The sequence below is a fragment of the Etheostoma cragini genome, chromosome 23, assembly GCF_013103735.1.
Source record: "Etheostoma cragini isolate CJK2018 chromosome 23, CSU_Ecrag_1.0, whole genome shotgun sequence".
Lineage (NCBI taxonomy): Eukaryota > Metazoa > Chordata > Actinopteri > Perciformes > Percidae > Etheostoma > Etheostoma cragini.
The window spans coordinates 5980566-6004257 of NC_048429.1; the positions used below are offsets into that span (position 1 = coordinate 5980566).

The following is a 23692-nucleotide window of genomic DNA, read 5'->3' on the forward strand; positions in this document are numbered from 1 at the left end:
TCTCTCTCTGTCTCTCTGTCTCTCTCTCTCTCTCTCTCTCTCTCTCTCTCTCTTTCTCTTACTTTGCTGGTGGGGGTGGCTGGCTGTAGGAGACGTGTTATGACAAAGATGTCCCAGCTGCGCGGAATTCTCTCCCCTTTCACTTTAAAAAAAACAACTCTTGGTGCATAAACTTTGTCGCCGCAGGACACTCACTCTTTTTTTCGCTAAATGCGAAGGGGGGAGTGTAATTCTACTTCTACTACTACTACTCAATGAGTCCTAAATCAGTAATTTTGTACATTAACTCAGGATTATATTTGCTTTATTGGATGGATTTCTTTCTGATTTAAATTTCATTTGTTACAACTGATGGATTCCATTTCTGCTGCAGCACTTGGCAGCACATTCTGTGTGTGTGTCAGATACATTTCATTTATTCATATATGTGTCCAGACAAAGTCTGTTCAACACAAAAACAACAAACAGACAATATGATCTTGACATGAGAAGAAATTGAAAACCAAATGTGTTAAAAAAAAATATAGAGGCGCCTTTGATTTTAGATACATACCTGTAGTACTGGCAAAGCCTGTGCAAGTATCTCAATGTCGCCCGATGAATATTTCTCAGTTTTCGAAAGAAGCTTTGCAGGGATCTTCTCAATGACAGCCTTTTCTCTCCATTGCTTAATATTTGGAGATTGCAGCTTTAACCTGGACATTCTATTCAATTCAATTCAATTTTATTTATGGCATCAATTCATAACAAGAGTTATCTTGAGACACTTTACAGATAGAGTAGGTCTAGACAACACTCCATAATTTACAAGGATTCTAGTTTTTTTTATTGGAAGCAGAAGTCCTCCTTACAAATAACTCTCTAACTCTGTGATTCTGAATTGTGTGCTGGAAAACAGTAGATTAGCTGTTATACTCCAATCTCCCACACTAGCTTTGCACCACAGGATTGCCTTGCTGACAGCTAGATTGCAGCAACACAAAAGCATTGAAGGTAAAATGTGATCCTTCAGATAGGAAGACAGACAATAGAGTAATGAGGATGAACCTGCAGGTGAGAAAGGGGCACCAGTAATGCAGTAAGACAGCCCGGATGAATCAATTCTTGGAAATGGTTTGCACATGCTAACAGTTTTATAATGTTGGTGGGTCTTAGATTTCTACTTAAGTTTAGTTTGTTTGAAGAAAAAAAATAAAAAACTTCTGTGTCTCTGACACACGCACACACACACAAACACACAGAGCACTGCATACGAAATCCTACTTGTCAGAGTGGCATAGAGGCAGAACTGACAGCCTGAATAATATAAAATTGACAGTTTTTGTCTTGTTAGGCGGGCGGGAAGAGGACAGTCGATTTTAACTCTCGCTCCCACTAAAGTGTCCACTTAGACACAATCCTCCTGTACACATGCCTGCATTAAGAAGATGTGCAGCTGGCCTTTTTATACACAAGGACACGTTTTGTCTAAATCTTTGTATCAGACCTTGTACCAGACATACTGTGCTATGTGTGCTTGCCATGCAATATCTGAATCATGTGAAAGCTATTAATGCATTTCAAAGTTTCATATTTTGCCAGAGACGGTGCATCTCTCTCTTCATACACACACACACATGAACCTAAACATACGGATGTAGGTTTAATACCCTACAGTTTACATCTACTGTACACACATGCATGCGTTATGTATACTGTATGCACCATCACATGCATACTCATACACAAATGCATATCATGCTGAGATTGTTTCTCAGGAGTGAGCTCAAGGCAGATCTGAAAGAAGCACACACACACACACACACACACACACACACACACACACACACACACACACACACACACACACACACACAACATCAAAGCCTTAGTGTTGACAGGCTTATTTACTCAATAGGACAAGACATCTATCTCTCTCTCTTTCTCTCTCTCTCTCTCTTCCCTTTGGTGCATCCTTTCTTTCTTTTTCTCTCATTTTCACTGTTTTAGTTTTATCTATTTACGCCCACATTCAATCACTGATTCAGCCCCAGGCAGCTCTAAATGGTGCGTGTCTAATTGTGTGTGTGTGTTTGTGTATTTGTGTCTACTTCTGTGTGTTCAACAACTCAAGTTAAATCTAGTAAGTACATGTGTCTGTGTTTGCACACGCATGCACAAATGAAAACACATGCGTTGATACTCCAGATGTGAGAGCATGGTGGGAAGCTGTGTCACTTTTCCCTGAAGGACTTTACTGAAGAAGTTTGGAGGATACAATCTTTTTTCATAAGCATATCTCCCAATGTCCTTGCAGTCAGTCTCACAAATGTCAGAGAAAATGTCTTAAAATGAACTGGAGTTAAATTTTGCAGCTTTAAGATATTCATGTGCTTCAAAAACCCTATTCAAAGTCTAAAGTTACAAACAAACCACAAACTAAAACTAATTACTGAAATGTAACGAGACAACACCTAAGCTCAAACCTAACATTGACTAGATACTTCAAAGCCAGGTGTCCAAATGCTGCTGACCAGAGAGCAGAGCCATTTAAATCAGGGTTTCTTGGAAAGAGACAAGGCTTTGAAGTCAGTGACTCAAATGAAAGTTGGATTGGAAACAAAGTAGCAGTTCTTTAATTTTCCAATCATGTCTTTAGTAATTCAGACGTAATGATCCAGCAACAAAAAAAGAGCAGATAATCAAAAGTTGTCATTAAAAGATTTGGGAACAGCGTCGGGTCAACCAAGCACAACTGGAGTGGAGAGGGGTCCTTTGATACATTTTTCTGGAAATTAAGAGATTTAAGTAACCTGGTGTGAGTTTACATTTTACACTAATTCCGGTATTTTTATAACCAGTATTTGTTTTCACAAGCATTCAATATTTCATCAGGACTTAAGCATTTCTGCTTCTAAAACTCTGACTATAACGCCACTACTATCCTGTTTTTCTTAAGGTGTTTTTTAAAAGTGAGAACATGCCAGACTTTTTGTCCATGTTCATATCCTCACTGAGTGTAATGATGCTACTGTATAGTTAGGAATCTAAAACAAATAACATTACAAAGTGATTATGTCCAGTTTCATCTAATACTAGAAGACGTGGACAGAATAGGGCCTGTCTTCAGAGAGCCTGGTCTTTAGCGTCTTTGTCACTTATTTTGTTGTTTAATGAAGATGAATACATTATGATTAAAATTCACTTGATTTAAATCACTAATAGGCTCCACCTAAGCATACACAAGAAATGTTCCTCAGTACCCTAAAAATCCTGGCAAATGAAATGTTAAGGTGCTCCCATCTAATTAAATTACAGGAAGCCGTATCACTATTAGTGTCATTAGAGACCTGCACAGGCTTAAAATCTAGGCCCACGTCCGACAGCTTATCAGAATCCTTAGCTCGAGCCCAACTGGAGCTATTTCTTTTTTCTTTTTTCTTTTCTTCCCATAACACAGCATATAGGCTACTATTGCAGGCTCCATTAAAATAGTTTTAATAGTAATTGTTTTTTTATAATGCCAAAATGCTTATACTTTAGTTAAATTTTGTAAAAAATGTTTTTGGTGCATTTTGGCTTTTGATTGATAGTACAGCTGTAGACCGGAAAGAGAGGGGTTAGACATACAATAAAAGGGCCGCAGGTTGGAATCGAACCCTTGGCCGCTGCGGTAAAGACTGAGCTTCGGTACATGGCATACACGCTGCTGCTACTGCAACTGTTAGGGCCGGCGGGGACACAAAACACAGTATCACTGCGAGGCAGTCTTGACAGTCGCGGTCTTGAGTTGTTTTCCCCAAACACAGCTTATCTCAATAGTTACAACCCATAATTTATTGGATGTCTGAAACATAAAAAGGAGAAGACTAATACAGGCCCGGTAACCAGCTCACATGTAAAAAAAAATGCCATCAAACCCAGTAGCAGGGGCGGAAATAGGTTGGGGCCCGTTGGGCTCTGACTAATTTGCAGAGCTCTTAGTGTCATTACACTAAACATCATCACCAGCACCACATTTTATTTTCTATGCTGCTTTTTTTTTTTTAAAGGTGAGAAAGATGAGAGGGAGTTGTAAAAAATCACACCTTCAGCTACATTAGAACATAGTAAAAAATAAGAAATGTTGTTTTTATTCCCAGTTTTGGTTTAAAATGTAATAACTTTATCTTTAAGCAACGGCAAATATACAGTATAAGTCTACTGTTACTGATTCTTTGTGTGTGTGTGTGTGTGTGTGTGTGTGTTAAAGGTTCTGGCTAAGTGTCACCATAATTGGATGATATTCTGCGGTATCATACGGTCCATGTTGGCAGGTGGCACAGGTGTGTGTGTGTCTGTGTGTGTATGCCAGCAACTCTCTAACACTATTTTAGGAAAGGTGTTTGGGTCTGTGTTTTGTATCCTTCTTGATGAAGACAAATGCTTTCCCCCTCTGAAATTTAATTTGGCTACTTCAGCACTTCCCTCTCCTTTCTATACTTCATCTCTTCTTCTTGATTTTTTTTCCCCCTACCCTCTGTTAAATGACCATACTCTGGGGAAATTAGTTCTGACACTCGGTTCTGCACTCAACTGCACACACTCCTATGCGTCTCTGCGTGTGAAGAACTAAGACAGACATCAAACTGCACTGGGCGGCCATCATATTTTCCTGGTTGCTGCCGACACTTGTCAATTTGGAAAATACATGCTCCTCTCCTCTCTCTCTTGCTAACTCAGCTCTGTGATTGTACATTAGGTGGGCGACACATTGTAGCTAAACCCAGATTTTCATTTCTCACTTTACCCAAAATTGCACTAAGGAGTCGTTTTCCAGTATAACATTAAAGTTAGTTGGCTGGTGCAGCTCTACAGTAACCCTTAATCCTACCTCTTCATAACTGAAGTGATAGGGAAAGTTTCAAAAAGATAATTAGGATGGAGTGCAAAGCACACTAGCTTTAGAACTGAAGTTATGCTGCACAAGCTCAATTTGTGCCTTTTTTCCCCAGGCACTTTAGCTGTTATTTTGTTTTGAGATGCCTGACATGAAGCTTGTTGTGGTTTAATGTCTGCTCTGGCATGTCTGTCTGCCAAGTCATTACAGGACTATGATCCCCATAGGACGTAGTGACCATCCTGAAAGAAACAAGTGGCCTGCCTTCTGATCCTGGCATGCATTCTCTCTGGTCTAGTGTACAATAACAGTGATTGCAACATAAAACACAATACTGTAATGAGCAAAGCAAATTGTTCACACACACACTCTTGCTCTCTCTCTCTCTCTCTCTCTCTCTCTCTCTCTCTCTCTCTCTCTCTCTCTCTCTCTCTCTTTTTCTCTCTCTCTCTCTCTCTCTCTCTCTCTCTCTCTCTCTCTCTCTCCCTCCCTCCAAGGTCACTTGTCCCGAGTAACGGCAAGTGAGGGTGAGCACGGTAACCATGGCAACTGCTCAACAGGCCCCACTCCAGACTGCTCCCCCCCCTCCCCCGACACAGCCCTGAAGAACATTGAGAGAGTCATCCGCCCACAGGTGAGTACACACACACACACACACACACATACACGCACACACAAATTTGTTGCAAAGGCAACTGACGCATTGTTTAACATCACAGTATTTGTACACAGTACAAACAGCTTAAATTACCTGCAAACACACACACACACACACACATACAAACAAACACACACACAAAAGAGAGGGTCTGTGCTTGTGTTTACTGTACAATAAACTGTATTACTGTGGCTGTACACACAGACTTCCTGATCACTGTCTAAGGCTGCATGGTACACAATTCTCCATCAACTGCACACACAGACCTCTATAATCGTGGCATTGAAGCAATGTGGTCTGCAGCTGGGCGCCTATAAAGAATTGGGTTGTTGGACTTTTTTATTGTTGCCCAAAAATGAGGAAAGAGTGTCATAGAAAACAACACTGTGCCAAGGTGACATGCAGCCATTATGAAAGTTCAGACAAAGAGACTGAATGTGCAGATTTTCCCGCTTTTGATTACTTTTGCCTGTGTTCTCGCTTGTCCCCCCCAAGGTGTCTTACAGCAATTACAACTCTTGAAAGGGAGAGAGCATGAGTATTTTTTACAGTAATTACATGCAGGCTAATGGTTGCAGTTACTTTAACTTTTTCAAAAATAAAAAACTGCTTTTCTGTCAATATATTAGTCCAGTTTTAAAGACTTTTAGTTGCCAGTTGTGTTATGCATGGCAGTTGATGAAAAGCATGTAAAAACTGCAGTAAGAGTGTGGTGTATCATGTTTAGGAGAAACTGTACTGTTATTAGCGAACAAGAATTGAATTTACTATTTTGTGTCAGAAACATGGAAGCTAAAAATCTTTTGTACATGAATGATCTTTTTGTTCCCAACCTCCATCTGAACAGCTGCATTTTTAACTTAAGTGACATAGTAGTTTGTCATCATCTAAACCGTTTAATTGGTCGTTTAATCATTAAAGTTAAGGTCTGACCTTGATAACTATAATGAGTGATCCAAATTCAGAAGCCAAATCCAGCAGACTGTTAAAATTCATTGTTAAGGCAGCCTGAAGGTAAGGTGGGCCCATCATCTACTGCTGAAATAATAATACAGAAATTTCTAATGCATATTTGTGTGGAATCTAATAAAAAGCTGCATCAGGATAAGGTCAGGGGAGGGATCTCCTGGACAACCAGTTTAGTTTTAGAGAAATCTGCAATCAACATGCTACAGCAACATTTTATCAGATGTAGGTAAAACTGGCTTTATTCTAAAGCCGGTTATAGTGGTCTGAAAACTTCAGTCTGTTACTTTGGCAACAGACTTATACAACAGAATAGATGTAATAATGGGGCGCATGAATAACTTCACATCAACATTCAGCAATTCAAAATCAACAGCAATCAACCACCTTAGTGACTTGAGATTAATTTAGTCCTCTCACCTTGTCACTGGGAAGATAGTATCAGCACACAAGCTCAGCATGAACGTTTTGCACCTTGATAATTAGAGTCAGTTGTTTTCTCAGTCTGCCGATGATGCTTGACATACAGTAACGCTGAAAAAAAATATCTTTCTGAACTGCTTGTTTAATCTCGTGATGAATCTTACTGAATAATAAGCAATAATTCCATCCTTTTATCCTTACCTCTCCTCATAAGATCTGCCTTTGGAATGTTAACTAATGCGTGTAGAGGGATCACATGCGGAGCATAGAGGGTGTCTGCTCAGCTTGAAGCGCACTTCATTAAGGAGCACCAGAGTTTAATTTTATAGCGCTTAATTAATTTTCTAGAATTTATTTCATTTCATTCTAGTGCTTCCGCTAGCTATTTCATCAGTAGACACTGTATGCCAAACGCTCAGGCTAACATGCACGTGACTGTTGCCGTATAGAAGAGTCTGGTGTAGTGATATAGTCCCTCCTGTTTTCAGGATTAGAATCTTAATATGGGCTTTGGTTTCCAGAAGGGACTTGAGCAAAGGATTGATTACATTTCACTGTCGTTTGCAAACACGGGTATTCAGTAAGGCTGTAAAGATGATTTGATCAGATGGTTTACTGCCATCCTAGAAACAGTAATATAACTCTATATAACTATTTAAAATTATATGTAGGTTGCTTTGAACAAAACTGAATAATACATCTGATGGGATCCCTTTAGGGATCTTGGTATATTTCCAAGAACTAGGGAAATATGTACATTGAAATTGCTATTTAATGACTCTATTTTATAATGCCATTTGTATTAAAACTATTCAGTATTATTCCCTTACCTCTACTAATACACATATCCGGAGTTAACAGTGAATAATAAGAAGAATAGAATAAATAATAGATTTAAAAATAATCTAGCTCTCATCTCAGTGCCTCTAGTTTGTGCTGAACTCATTTTTTTACTCAACCACATTCTGACTGCAGCCTCATATTTAACATACGTTTCTCATTAAACTCTTGGCAACAAAAATGTTAAACATTCCTTTAATTTCTATCTAAATTTGTCACATCTTTCTTTTGAACATGGGCGTCTGCGTCATTGTTTCCAAAGGTCTCTGTTTCAACCGTTACAGGCAGTTATCATATTGCAATTTAAGAATTTTCTTAAATTCATTACCCAATAAAACTAAACTTGAAACAATTTGTTGTATATGCCTGTATGACATAAATTTCTCTATGAAAAAATATTGAAAGACTGCTGTGAGACACAGGGACTTGGTACCTCCCCGCTCTGACAAGGCCCCCCAAGGCTGTTGCTGTAATTAAAAATGTGTTCTGAGTAATTTTGGTCTTTAACTCCGGGGTTTAAAGGAAACTCCCCACGAGCTAGTTACTGATAAAACAAAGCAACAACATGTGATCTCTTGGTAAAAGCGTAAAGAGATCAGCTGACTGAAATCCATGGGCTTATTGCTTGGGTCTTTTTTTATTTTATTTATGAATTGCTTGCTTCTTGTCCAAACTGTCAGCTGGACATATTAGTCTCCACAAGTTTTTGCTCACACTCATGAGCAGATGGGATGTGAAACACAAAGAATGTGAGAATACTCAAACTGAAAAGAAGCCGAAAGAGTGAAAGTAAGAAGGACCGAGATGCATACTACATCATGGTCTCATGGTTTCATACCCACTGGCTCCGTGTCCTACTTTGCATCTTTTGTGTGTGTGTGTGTGTGTGTGTGTGTGTGAGTGTGTTAACAGTAAACTATTATAACCATTTTGTGCCAACAAGATTTATTCCTAGTGACGATCCACACATGATATAACCTCGGGTTTGCATCTACAGAAGCTGAAGGCTTTAAATGGTTTGTCACCTTTGTATCTGGCTGAACTTCTAAATCACTATTAACCAGTCAGAACAGTGAGGTCAACCAACCACTTGCTTTTGGATGTACCAAACGCTGTGCTAAAAATTTGAAGGGATCAAGCTTTTGGGGTGGCTGCTCCCATCCTCTGGAATAGCTTTCCAATGAATATATTCAAGAAACATTCTATATATATACTTTTATGTCCCTGCAAAAGACACACCTTTTTACTCTGGCCTCTGGTCCTTGCTGAGTCTGGGTGTCAAATGTCTTTTAATGTGTTGTTGTTTCAAGTTATTTGTAAACATGTATATTACATGACAGTTTGCTATTTAAATAAATTTGACATTGATATTGAAGCTGGTATCTCAAAAAATCCCATGGTCACAATGACATTGCATTGACACGCACACAAAGGGGTGTGTGTGTGTGTGTGTGTGTGTGTGTGAAATCCACTAATAGAAAACAGCTTGTAGATCTATAAAATCCTTTGCACACATTTATATCTACTATCACACATGCACACACTGTTACATATGTGTGAACACATACGGGAATGTAGACGGTGACAATGTGGCTTTCCTCACCACATGTACACACTCCGACATACTCAAAGTGGAGTGCAGTTAAGGTAGGCTAGCTGGTTTCTGATGCTTTATGAAGGATATTCTCCCGTACATAGGCTGAGAGGATGCAGACACACACACAACAAGCACTTGATGGTAAATGTACAGAATGGAACACAGCTGTTACATAGGAAAGCTTTACGAAGCAGGCTAGCAAGCAGTTTGTTTAAAATCCCCCCCAGGAGGATCTTCCTGATTAAACTGCATAACTAGATGGATGGATGGATGGATGGATGGATAGATAGTTAGGTGGATAGATGGATGGATGGATAGATTGATGTATGTGCCGTACAACAATTGACAGATGTATACAGACATCTATCATAACATCGACAATGACATAAACAAACATCAACGACTGATCACACCTCAACATTATTATAGAACTATATTCACCAAATATCATAAGGTGGAGCATCCTCACACACAGAGGATTTTAGTTTGTTTCAGCTTGTCCAGCAGTGCAATACTGGTAGGCACAAGTAATCTGCGAGCCTGTTTGGATCAAAGAAATGGCACCCTATACCTTCAGCCTGATGGTAACATATACCCTACATAGGGGGTGTCTAATAATAGCCTGCCTTTTCCACTTGGTTTGTTTTGACCACCACAGATCTTGTAAACTAAAAGGTAATACGTGTAATTTTTACTTTTGTGTTGAGTAATTTTGAGATGACAGCATAATTATAGTGAACAAACAAGACAATAACAAAAAAGCTGCCAGGCTCTAGCAGCTCAAAGATATACTTTTTAAATTGCCCTGCTGGGCCAGACCCCATTGGAAATCTGTGAAAGGTTCAAAATAGTAAAAGCTTGCTGTTCTCAGTTCAAATGTAAACATGTGAGATTATGGAAAACCTAATTTTAAAGCCCAATGAAATTATATTGTTGATATTGCCCTTAAATCAAATGACAAATGTAAGACAAAAGTAATATAATTGCTAGTTGTACTAATCCCACAGTTCTGCAACTCGCAAGCTCACGCAGGCTAATTGTCGGCTACCTGGTAGCTCAAACTGGCAGCTGGATTCTGGTTTCAGGCAATATTTACAAGACCTCTGACTGACAAAATGAAACTTTCGCCTCAAAACCGTTTTACCTGGGTTCAAGATTAAACACTTCTCTCAAATCATAAACAAAATGATCAAAATGATAAAAGTATCAAGCAATCGGTAAACAACACACCCAAAAATAGAAAACACACGGTTTGAAACATATACAGTAGTGAAATACATTTTTAATCTCAAAAACAAATTTCATATTTTTCAGTCTTTTGATGAACAAATGTCCTATCATAGTAGCTCGAAATTGATCAGAAATCCCTCCTGTGCTTTGCTCATTGCATTTTTTTCTTCTTTTCCCTCCTCTTTGTACCCCGATTTTTTTACAGTAGTGTACCCTGCATCTCAAAAACTTGACCTTTGTCTCTAGGATACTGTAATTTTTGTTTATGTTGATATGAACCTGCAACCAGTCAAAATCTACTGAGTGCTCCCTACTGTCCTCTCACATTGTTTCTTCTATCCATTCTCCGACTTTCTCCTTCCCACCTTCAACAACCTGTTTGCTCTCTGAAGTGGCGGCTCATTTTGGTTGTGTAACATAATTTGAAACAGGTGAAATCAATTTTGCGTGGTGTGTGTTCTCTATATGTATTTGACTTTTTCCACTTGTGTTTACTAGTATGGATGACGTGTAGAATTTGGTTTGAGAATGACAATTTGTGTAGAGTTTTGCTGAAAAGTCTAAGTAAGATCTGCAAATTGTGTTTTACCAAGTGAAAGGGTTTAAGGTTTTGACAACAGACTGCACAATTAGCTAAATGCAAATGAGAACAACTGTAAACATCTACAATGAGATCATACAGATTTTTCTTTTCTTTTTAAATATTCTTTTTGGGCAATGAAGGCCTTTATTTCTATAGGACAGATAGACCTGAAAGGGAGAAAGAGGGATAATGACATGCAGCAAAGTGGCGCTGGTTGGAGTCGAACCTGCGGCCGTTGCATGGAGGAGTAAACCTCTACATATGAGCGCGCGCTCTACCAAGTGAGATACTGGGCATCCAGTTCTCTTTTTATGGGCTTTCTAAACAAAACATTCCATAGATTACAACTTTTTCAGAACTCTATCCAGTACAAAAAGATTACCTTTATTGGTTACCTGTTGTTTTCAAAATGTAATTCAAAGTCCTAGTTTTCGTTTACAAAGAACTTGCTGGTCTGGTTCCACAGTAAATCTCAGACATGCTGTCAGTTTGTAAGTCCTGGAGATCTCTTCAGTAACAAGGTGGATATAGCAAAGTTTTGTGCTGCTTGTATGACCACACTCAATGAAATGAGCAATAAAGCTGTGTTGCTGTTAGATAACCACTATTTCGTCAGCATTTCTATGTTTCTATTTGAGGAACTTATATTTATTTATATATAGCTTTCCTGACAGAAAATCGCATGATTCTTTACTATAATACACACACACACACACACACACACACACACACACACACACACAAACACATGTACGCAGTCAGCTCACTAATCACTTTGGCAGTTAGAGCTTATTAATCTGTTCACACTCATCAATCATTTAACTGTTGAGGCTATGTTTGTGCTGAATACACTTCATGATCCCTCTCTGACAAAGTTGCTCCAGTCAGTTAATCTTCCAGCAAATTTTTCCGGGTATGTGCATAATAACAGTCCATGTCTACACTGTACAGATCTATAACTATGACTCCATTTGTGCCAGCTATTTATTGAGCCCATATTGGAGTTTTTGCAAAACCATACATGTGCAAATACACACATGCTCAATAAACAGTTGGAGTAATCATGTGAGCTATTTAAAGAGGGATGGCAAGAAAAGAGGGTATCAGGAAACAAAAAGAGTGATAAAAGAGAGAGGACCAGAAGGTCAAGGAAACAAAAGATTTGCCTTTTACATACCTTGGTCAGCTCATTCCTCGTCATAGCTGCAGGCTCACAGCACTCCACCTGAAAGTTGCTGGGACAACTAGGAGACCTTTATACAGTCTGTTACAGTGTGTGGTAGTGATTGATTTCCCAGCCAGCACAATGCCTGTGGCCCCAGAGAGAGAGAGACATGGGTCAAACACAGCTAATTGAACTGACTAAAGGTAATGCTAAAAGCTCTCCAGTGGGAGTTTCACATCTGAGCTATTTCCTGTTATTTTGCACCTGCATTAAAAGGATTTGCATGTAGCATTTTGATGAGTTCAATACTTTGTGCAGTTCATTCACCTCATTAGTTGTCAGCCATGAAGTGTGCTAGCTTTTACTGCCCTCTGCACTGCATTTTAAACTCTGTGCCGTTATAGATTTGGTGGGAAAAGTGCTTTTATTGTTTAACGGATAAAGAGTGAATTACTTCTTGTTGAAATTAAGCTACATGAAGGCTTACTGAGTTTTCTCACAATTTTAGATGGACAAAGGAGTAAATAAACCCTAAGTGGAATGATAGCAGATAATAGGAGGGAAGACAATTACGGTATTAGAAAGATTTGTTTTGTGTGTGGGGAAAAAATAGCTAAAAACAAAGTGCTTGCTCTAAGGAGGTCTGTAAAACCTCCAATGCTATTGATTTGATTGTAGCACGCAGAAGCCAGACTTACCTTGTGTCTGAAAACTCCTAAACTGATGATGATTTACTATAAATTAAACAATATGAAAGGAAACGGCCAATCATGAGTTGATGGTTAGGTTAAGAAAAGTGTTTTTGATTTAAAAATCTACTTGACTTGACAGATAGATAGATAGATAGATAGATAGATAGATAGCAAGCAAGCCACAGTAACATGACACAAGAATAACAACAACAGTGACATATTGTCACTGAAATCTTCTCAAAAGTGTGTCAGTACTTGAAAGGCTCACCTGAGTGAAACGTAAAAAAAAAAAAGTTTCTTGACGAGAAAAATAAAATAAGGTTAGCTTGATCAGCGAAAGAAATGCCAAAATGTATCAGAAGAAAGATGGATTGCAGAATCAAGAGCTGAATAGTAGAGTATGTTTTAAAGTTGCAGATAAAAGTTAGTTTTTTGAGAGGAGGGGGTTTGGATGTTTACAACTTTTTATTTTCTATTCTCTTTTTGCTCTGCTATTAATGTGTCATCTGCTCTTCTTTTTTTTTTCTTCAGTGTTCTTTTTCTGAATTTATGAAGCCACTGAAAAGAACAGAAAAAAAGGAGAATGTAAAAGAACACTGGCTACAAAAAATGTGAATAGCTCCATATACAGCATCATTAAAATATGGCTACTGCTAACAGAAGAGAAGTTTGCTTAAACAACTGAAAATATCAATTCAAACCATTATGAAAATCACCTTTTAGTCTGCTGCTCATGTTAATTTACTAAATGAAAACATTTTGGAATAAATAACCCTGACTCTTTGCTACAATCAACATACATTGTTTTTTAGCATTTTCCTAAAGTTTGCACAGTAAATTCAGCTTCCTTTGAAGTTTAATTTATCAATAAAGACCACCGCCAATACCAAATTCTACAGCATATGATCTTTTAATCATGATCATTTTATTTGAATTTCATATGCTATTATTCACAATTTAGCACACAGTTCCTCAGTTCCCGAAATGAGCCTTTTTAAATTAATGTCAACTTAGACGGCAAAGTACACCTCACTGTCTTAGGTGAGGAATTACACTTTTTAGTTAATTGGTGTGTCATTTATTAGCGCCCTAGCACAAACACAGACACACATTAGTGAGGTGTTAAACGGCATGTTTTCCCCCAGGGATGCTGTTACGGCAGGGAAAATGTCTTGTGCTGTATAGTTTAGTCAGGCATGGAGGACATTTCGTGTGTGTGTGTATGTGTGTGTGTGTGTGTGTGTGTGTGTGTGTGTGATTGTGTCTGTGCTCATTAATCCCCTTCAAATCAGCCATGACATGTTCATTAGCCTGCTGCCCGTTTGCATTGTTAACGCTAAGACTTAACCAGAACTGCTGTGTGTGTGTGTGTGTGTGTGTGTGTGTGTGTGTGTGTGTGTGTGTGTGTGTGTGTGTGTGTGTGTGTGTGTGTGTGTGTGTGTGTGTGTGTGTGTGTGTGTGTGTGTGTGTGTGTGTGTGTGTATTGTTGCATATGCCAGTGTGTTTGTTAATATGCATGTGCAAGCTCTTAATAAGAATGAGTTCAGAGAGAAGATGCCTTTAGTTGTTAGAAAGAAGCCAGATACAGTACACTGAGATAAGTGCTGGAATAAAGAGATGCTTAAAGGATGAATAGAAGAAGAAGTTGTCATTAAACTCATTAAACATTAGATATCTCGCAAAAGAAGACACACACACACACACAATATACAAGCACAGCCTCAACCTCCCACTTTGAAATATACAGATTCATATTACAGCATTTCCATCATTCTGGGATGATTGTTTCATCTAATTCATTTTGGTTCTCTTTCCATGCGAAGCGGGCTTGTTTGATTTATGTAGTTTAATATCAGTATGTTTGACTTTGTTTCTTCACCATAGGCCATCATTGGTTTTGATTACAAAGAGGTCATACAAGGATTTTGTTTTATTTGTATTTCTTTTGCACCATGACATCCAACAAAACACAAAAATGATAACAAAAAAATACCCTTTTCTGACAGCAAGCTTGTTTAATGTTCCCTGGCCGGTGAGGGTGACTCCCTGTTGGGCTCATACATCATCATCCTATTCCTGGTTGCCTGTCTGCGCTGTGATCTTGTTTGTTTGATGCATTGGTCCTTTAAACATCCCTGGTCTCTGCGGAATGCTGCGGCTGTGGTTGTTCCAGGCGGATGAACTCTCCACAGTGCTGCATTCTGGTCTGTTGAAGCTGCTTAGTTTTAGACTTGGGTCTCTTTGCCTGGTATATACTGGATTTCTCCATGTAGAAAACCACACAAACAAAAACAAAAAGGAAGAAAAACTTAATACGGACCATCTCTTAGCTCTTCATTTCATACTCTGGAATATTTAGCCTTAAGGGGTGTTCTCGCCGACACACCTGAGTGAACCTAGTAAACCAAAAACTAGCATCTAGACTGAGTATCCACATATTATCTTCACAACACTTCATGTATGGCAATTAAAAATGGTGATTGCAAAAACATTCTCTTTGATATACTGATATGTGTGAAAGTGTCTTGTATTGACCTTGAAATTAATGTACAGTAGGTATAGTGTTAGCAATTTGGTCAGATTTTTGCTTTGATGGAACATGTTGAAGAAATGCCCTAAACGGTTGCCAAGAGTTTTGAGAAGATCGTAATGTATGTTAAATATGAAGCTATGGCTAGCACCCGGTTAGCTTAGCTTTGAATAAAATGCAACTACTACCACCTCTGAAGCTCACTATTCTTGACCAGAAGCATGTGACCGTGCCAGGTTTGCTGTTTCCACCTTTTTCCAGTCTTTGTGCTTAGCTTATAGTCAGTAGCTTCATATTTATTGGCATACACACATATATGTAAAGCTTATCTTCATGGTATCCAAAATGTTGGACTAATTCTCTAATACTTACCTTTTTTAATAATGAAAGTTACTTTCACAGCATTTTGTTTTCACGTTTCATTTTATGCAAGGTTGTATACAGATATAAGTCCTGCATTCAAATGTTTACTTCAAGTGAAGATAGGCATTATCAGCACAATTTATTTAAATTTACTTTAGAGCTTTCAACTCTAATGCTGGATAGTTTAATGGATAATAATACATCAAATTTTGATATTTTGTAGTAAAATCTGAATGTGCATTAAAACCAGTAACATTTCTCTCACAGGTAAATGTAGTACTACAATGTCAAAGTAGACGTACACATTAAGTCAGTAGTTTACTGTGGAGTTGCATATTAAGTGCTTTGAGGTCCTTCTGTAAGTAAAATGGTTCTGGAGAATGCTACAAGCATAGTACACACGTTACTGGAAAGTTAACTGAGATATCAGGTTTTCAATATCCACCTCTGAAAAGTGCCGCTTTAAGCCAGATTACATCTGACCATCTCGTAAACTGCAGGGGCGAGATCTTAAAAACGAGAATATATTGGGGGATGATATTTAAATTACGATCTTTTCCAGCCGCTGCATTTATCAATGTACGACCATTCTTACGCTCTGATAGGTGTGATACAAACGCTTCATGACTCCCATGTGAAGCCTGTTGTAAAATGATTTCTGCGCTCATATCTGCACTGGTTTCTACGTTAGGTTGATAAATGAGGGCCAGTGTGTTTTACCTTTTTATCAAAAGGAATTGTAACATTTTGGTCTAAAACTGTAGTGTTCAACATTCAGTTGCACTTTGCTAACCCAGCTAACTAGATAGCGCTAGTCTGATAAGAGCAACAAGGTAGAAGTCAAGTGACACAATTTCTTTCAACATAACACATTGACCCCACCATCATTTCTTTCTTCTGTTCCTTGTCACTTCCCTTTTCTTTCATCAGTGCTTCCATTTTCATTTTTGTCTTTCCACCTTTCCACCCACTGTTTTCTTTCTCCCTGTACAATTCTCTTTTAATATTCAAGCCCTTCCCTTGTTCAACCTATTTCCTTGCTCTTGTTTTGCTTTTATTTTACATCTCACTTTAGTTCAGTCGATCTGAATACTCTTCAAAGCGCAGTGTGAGTGAACGGTGCATGGCAATGAGTGTTCTCTTCTCCTCCTACTTTCATTTCCTTTCCTTTTCATAACCTCTACCCCATCCCTTTCTCCCTTAAGCTTCACTTTTTTTGCCTCGAGGGACGTACAAGACAGTGAAGGTCTCATGAAGGTTGTCCTGACATGTGTCTGTCTGACTTTATTGATTCACTTTGCGTACATCCTCTGACTTGTTAACACACACACACACACACGCAGGTTTTGACTGCAGGTGGTTTAGAGTTGCAAATGCCTCATTATGTAAGTCTAGATGTGTTTACAGATGCCAGTCTACAGTTTCAGTAGTCCCTTTGCCTTGCTTTCTCTCACACTATTTCACTTGCTGTAAGCAAAGCAATCATTACGACTTTCTCTTTCTCTATTTCCTCTGTCCCTTTATCGTTTTTTAATACTTGCATTTTGATTGCATTTTGATTTTACATTATATACTGTACACTTTTGAACTCTATATATAGAATCACACACATGTTCTGGTTTTCAAGTCTATTACAAAAAAAAATGGATCTATAAAACAAATGATTCAGTCTTTATTAAAACAAGAATAACAAAATATTAAATAGGATTAATGAGAATTTATCATAATAGAATAAAAGCATTATCAAATTTAAATGGCGCCAAACATGTAGACAGGAAGTGTTTAATTGGCAGGTTACTGTTTATTTTGTGTATTTCAGATTGGAATAAAACACTTATAAATCAGCTAAAGCAATGACTGTTGATGTGTAAAATAAAGTTAATCACTGGAAAAGCAAAGAACAAAAATGGATAAACCCAAAATATGGCCATATGCATAGGACAGAATATAGTAGTTTTGCACTTCAAAACCAGTATAAAGGTTTCAATCTTTCTAACTTTTGTCCTGCTCTTCCTCCTGTCTTGTATCCAGCCAAAGCAGCGCACCTCTCTGTCTTCGTCCCTGGACGTCCAGAGGCCGGTCAACATTAGCTGTGAGCCCAGCGAGGTGAGCTCATCCCTGGGCTACGCCAGCTTCAGCACCAGCCCCCCTGCCAGCCCCCCACTCAGCCCTAACCAGGAAGACTCTCCAGGCTCCAACGACGACTGTCAGCTCACAGGTAAGACTCATGAAACGGTCTGAAGAATGGTAGAGCGATTAATGTCAAAGGCTGTCTGTCAGCCAGAAGGGAGAGTGAGCGTCTCCTGAAATACACTTCTCCCTGACCTCTCATCTTAATGGGGAGGAGGATCAGCAGAAACACAAATATCCCCTCAAGTAGGCCTGGGGTCCATACGGAGAAAATCAAATATCACGATATTTTTGACCAAATACCTCAACATCAATACCGCAACCATATTGCAGGATGACTATTGGTGCTTTCACAAAAATATTTACACAATGAGATTTTTGATAAATAATCATCAGTAATGTATATATGACAACTAAGTGGGTAAAGGCAAATAATTACAGTCACAAAAGTCAGGTAAGTTCAGAAAATGGCATCACTTTAATGTAACGCAGCCTTTAAAACTAGGAAAAGACAACACTTATGTCATATTCCGATATTACAATGTCCAAAATCTAAGATGATGTCTAGTCTCATATTACCATAATATAGTATAATAATGTCAACATATTGCCCAGCTCTACCCTCAAGGGGAATATCCCAATATGAAAACTCTTGATACTCTGTGCGGTCTCTTGACTGTCTGCTGCATAGACACAAAGAAAAGCAATTAAATCAAAGACTTTATGATTGTTGTCACAGACTTTCCACATCTATTATTCATACTGTATTAGCCAGCTTGGTGAGCGGTTGGGTTATTTTAGCCCCATTCAGTTATGGCATCTATAATGCATGGGTTTTATGCACTCACTCTGAAGGTCAATATATTTAATATCTGTATAACACTGTACCTTTGGCCTTGTGATGCATTAATTTCTTAGCTTTTTAGTTACACAGTAACACTGCTAGTGCCATCTTTCTTTAGTCTTGGTGTTGAATCCTCCTTTTTCATTCGGTAGTTGGCCTTGGTGCAGCTCTGCAACTCTTTCAGCCGGCAAACCAAATCAAACTTTTACCATCTTGCCCTGAGAACCAGGAAATTTAAATCATATTTCGTCTCCTGTCATGAGACCAGAGCCAAGAGACAAACACCTTAGAGGCTAACAACAGATCTTAGTCAGAACTGCAGGACTCTATCGGACTTCAAAGGTTTTTTGATGTGAAAAACCTTTCATAACTGGTATACTGTATTGCACTGTACTGTAATGGAATTAGGATGAAAACAAGCACTTTCAAGGAAAGACTACCGGATATCTAAAAAACTAGGCTCCAAGACATCAGCAAAAGATGTTCTCTTAGGTCTGCTGGGAGTCCCTGTGACTCTCAGAACAGATGAAACACTGTTAGTTTCCTCTAATGACATCCCCTGCTTGAGTCTTAAAAATGTCTCTTCCAAAAGGAATATTCAGTGTAATGAATGAGTTGTTTTTTTCATAATGAGGGCAGCTTTGTCTTAAATATGCTCATACAGAACATACATTTCAGTAGTCTTATGTTCACTGTCACATAATAAAAAAGGAACATAAATACTATATAATACAAATATATGTTTAGTATCTACATGCACTTTTTAATGTGATTGTATATGAACACACAGACCTCAACATCATAATTCCTAAAATAACCTAAAGTTTATCCCTGTGACCCCCGTCTGCTGACATTTTACTCCGTATTGGAACATCTATTCTACTGATTTAACACTAAGGTGTCTACACTGTATATGGGCAGGTAATAGTACCAGAGTAATTTCAGTATTTGTAAAAAAACTAAATTTCCCTTTACTGGGATACCATAAGGACCCCTTGACTTCACTGGACCCCACAGTATCTCTGTGCCATACTTTGGGAACCACTGGTTTACTCCCAACCTTCATTTCATTTGTGTCATCATGTGTTACCATAGCGATGAGATTCATTGTTGTCAAGGCAAAGCGGTGGCCCTGGCGATAGATAGCTGGTGAAATGGTCGTGAAAACGTCATTCTCTCACCTGGGTTTCAGTCCAACTGTCCTTCACACCTGCCGTTATCAGGCACCGACAGATGAGGCAAAGCAGGGGAAGTGGATTTTGTGTGTGTGTGTGTGTGTGTGTGTGTGTGTGTGTGTGTGTGTCTGTTTCATCCTGAAGCGGTTCAGAGGCCCAGCTAGACTTTGATCTATGTAGTGCCTCGAATGAATAACACATTCATTATCAGTCCAAGTGCATGCACACAAGCACCCACAGACTTAAAACTGAATAAGACACCCTTATCCACTATTCTTATTGAATCATTGCCATGGCAATTATGCAACAAGAGTGTGTTCTTTCCCCCTTAAATCTACAGTTCATACAATAATTAGTCTTGGCCCTGACATTGAGGTCTGACAGATGTCTTCTGAGGACAAAGACTGAGGAGCAGTTATTGATCTCAGTGTTGAAAAGCCCTCTGTTTTACTTTCTACACGTTTCGTTCACTGTTTATCAAAGTACATTTGTGGAATGGGACAATTGTGGATACATAAGAATTTCATGACTTGGAAGAAGATGTTTTGATGTTGATGCTACTGATTGATTTACACATGACTGGTGTGATATCTACAGATGGTTATGGCATGTGTTTGATGCTGATAAGTACAGTACTGAAAATGGGAGTCAGAGCCCCTTGCTTGGGGGGAGTAGACTGGCTCCATTGACAGTGACACAGCAGCTGCTTTTCTTAAAAATAATCCTTATCACTCACAATTTATGTTCCATTTCCTAATAATGTCCCAGTATTACCAGCGTTTCACACACAGCAACTTTTTAATTTCCTGCATGACGTAGTCACACAATGCTTGCAAGGGAGACATTTTTTTCTTGGAGAACACGAATAGGGAAAGGTTTTTTTAACAGGAGCCAAATGGAAATTGTGTGCCTTTATATGAAAGACGCTAAAAATATTTAGCACCAACTGCCCAGAAACATATCTGCATTTCAGTTCTTTTGAATACCGATCTTCAGTACCTATTCTTCGTGATCACCAGTTCATTTTAATTGCAAAAAGGTTGAAAAGATGCTTCTGACTTTCTTAAATGCATAAAACACTGTTACCCCTGTGAGCTCCTAGATACATTAAACCTGCAAAGTGTATCTTTGTCTTCATCTAAGGTCGAAAGCTGTGACCAGTTGGGAAACTGTGACAACCTGTGACAACCTGTGACAAAAAGTTGTTACCTAACGGTAACAACTTTTTTGGGGGGTTTACTTCAACTTAACCACAACTCTCTACTTAAATATTATTTATTTTCAACATTTGAAAGTTCCCGTATCATTAGCTTGAGAAGAATTTGGCTGTGTTGATGCAGACATGCTGCAACTTGAGGCATTGTCCTTTCCTCATCTTCTCCGTTGAATTCATAAGAATTTAATTTGAATTTCTGCCGTTGAATGGTTTACTGTAAGAGTCATCTCCAAACAGGTTAAAAGTACATGTACATTTACATTGAGAGTAATACGTGTACATGTTTCTGTCTCTCTGACTCTCTCAATATGTGTCTCTCCCACGCTCTCCTTGCCAGGAGCTCTAACACCAGGAATAGATTGGCACCCATTTAATGTTCCAATAATAATTTTTTTCTCTATTCTCCCCCCCCCTTCTCCTTCTTCTTCTGCTACTCTGCTCATCCCCTCATGCTATTTATTAGCTGTATAAGGTCTATTGTGGGGTTTCCATGGTAACAAGTGGCTTACAGAGAAATAGAGAGGGAGGAGAGAGAGAGAGGAGGGAGTATGTATGTATGTATGTGGGTACAGAAGGCAAAGAGTCACAGAATTCAGTGAATGCCAGTGAAAAAGGGAGTGGGTGAGGGAGAGAGATTGAGAGTCTAATATTGCAGGGGGAGCAAAATCAGCAAAGGGAAAGAACGAAATGTAAGATATCGGGGTTGAATTGAGAAATGAGGGCAAGAAAGTGAAGGGAATACTTTTTTTTGCTTGCACACCATAAAAGGTCTTTCCTTCCTCTTTCTCAACATTTGTATCTTTTCTTCTTAGTACTCTCATTTTCCTCCTAAAAATCCTGAACCGCTCTTTGACACAAACTATTTATTTATACAATAAATCTCCGGCTCCACAGCAAAGCATTTAGGTGTCAGCCACCTGCGTGGGCAGTTGGATAAAAAAGGAGGCCTCTTAATATCCGGATCCATCACTGGTGCTGCTGTTGATGCTACAGAACTATAGTTTATGTAATGTTGGACATTGCTGGAAAAGATTTCCCTCAGTGCCTTCGGTGCAGAGTGCCAAGTGCAATGCAGTGTTATGCAAAAGCAGTGCAACTGTAGACACAGTTGTCCTCCATGAATTATGCAGTGCCCCTTGTGACATGTCAGTAACAAACCGGCACAAATCTGTAGGTCTGTATTAATTCACTTGGGAACTTTTAAGTTGCTGGAACACTACACCATACACACACCATGTGAATACATCATGGGTCTTGTTCTCAGGTTTTCGGGCAAGCTAACATATAAAGCTTTACCCATCATCATTACATGTAGTCAACTAACCAATTGTTCAATGGTTCAGAGTTACTTACTTACATGACTTTTTAGCTTTTTTAAGCTTTGTTTTGGTTTCACAAACTAAAACTTTAATGTTTCTTTTCGCTGTCATTGCTCTCATAGTTGGTTCTCAAGACACCAGGCAGCGGTTTTCAGTGTAAAAACTCAAATAAACTAACTACACGCTACCTGCTCAGAACCAAATGGCAGACAGACAAAGTTTGTGGCTAGCTGATGAAGCATTTGGCTGCTAAATAGTATCAGAGTAGCCAGAAACACAGCTCCAAATGAATACTAATGTTATTTGTCTCTGCTTGATGTGTAAATATGCAACTGTTTTCTAACACATTAGCCACAACTGTAATATCTTGTTTGTGCTGCTACTGTATGTTTTTTTTATCTACATATACAATGCTTTGATTTGTGTTTTCTGACCTATACATTTTATAAGGAAAGTATTCACAGCGTTTAACTTTTTCCACATTTTGTTATGTTAAAGCCTTATTCCAAAATGGATTCAACTAATTTTTTCCCCCAACATTTTACACTTAATACTCCATAATGACAACTTCAAAAAGGTTTGTTTGAGATTTTTGCATAATTATTAAAATTTTAAAATGGTTTTAACAGCGTAATTGGAGTCCACCTGTGGCAAATTCAGTTGATTTGGAATGGCACACACCTGTCTATATAAGGTCCCACAGTTAACAGTGCATGTTGGACCACAAAACAAGCATGAAGTCAAAGGAATTGTTTATAGTCAAAGGAGTTGCTGCTTTAAAGGTCTCAATGAGCACATTGACCTCCATAATCCATCTCTAAACTCTCTAAACTGACTGATTGGGGAGAAGGGATTTAGTTAGGGTGGTGACCAGTTAGCCAATGGTCCCTCTGACAGAGTTCCAGGGTTCCTCTGTAAAGAGAGGAGAACCTTCCTGAAGGACTACAATCGCTGCAGTTCTCCACCAATCAGACATGAATGGTAGAGGAACCTAACGGAAGCCACTCCTTACTAAATGGCGTATGGCAGTTTGCCTGGAGTTTACCAAAAGGCACCTGAAAGACTCTCAGATCATGAAAAACAAAATTCTCTGATGTGATGAG

General features: G+C 38.7%; 1 protein-coding gene across 6 annotated transcripts in view; it reads left to right on the forward strand.

Moving 5' to 3' along the window:
- The window catches only part of anks1b (ankyrin repeat and sterile alpha motif domain containing 1B), a 194339-nt gene that overhangs the window by 102072 nt on the left and 68575 nt on the right, over positions 1–23692 (forward strand). For all 6 annotated transcript variants that reach the window (XM_034863033.1, XM_034863032.1, XM_034863034.1 and 3 more), the window contains 2 exons: positions 5356–5492; positions 17937–18123. In XM_034863033.1, the coding sequence (XP_034718924.1) occupies positions 5356–5492; positions 17937–18123 (324 nt within the window). The remainder of the gene's footprint in view (positions 1–5355; positions 5493–17936; positions 18124–23692) is intronic.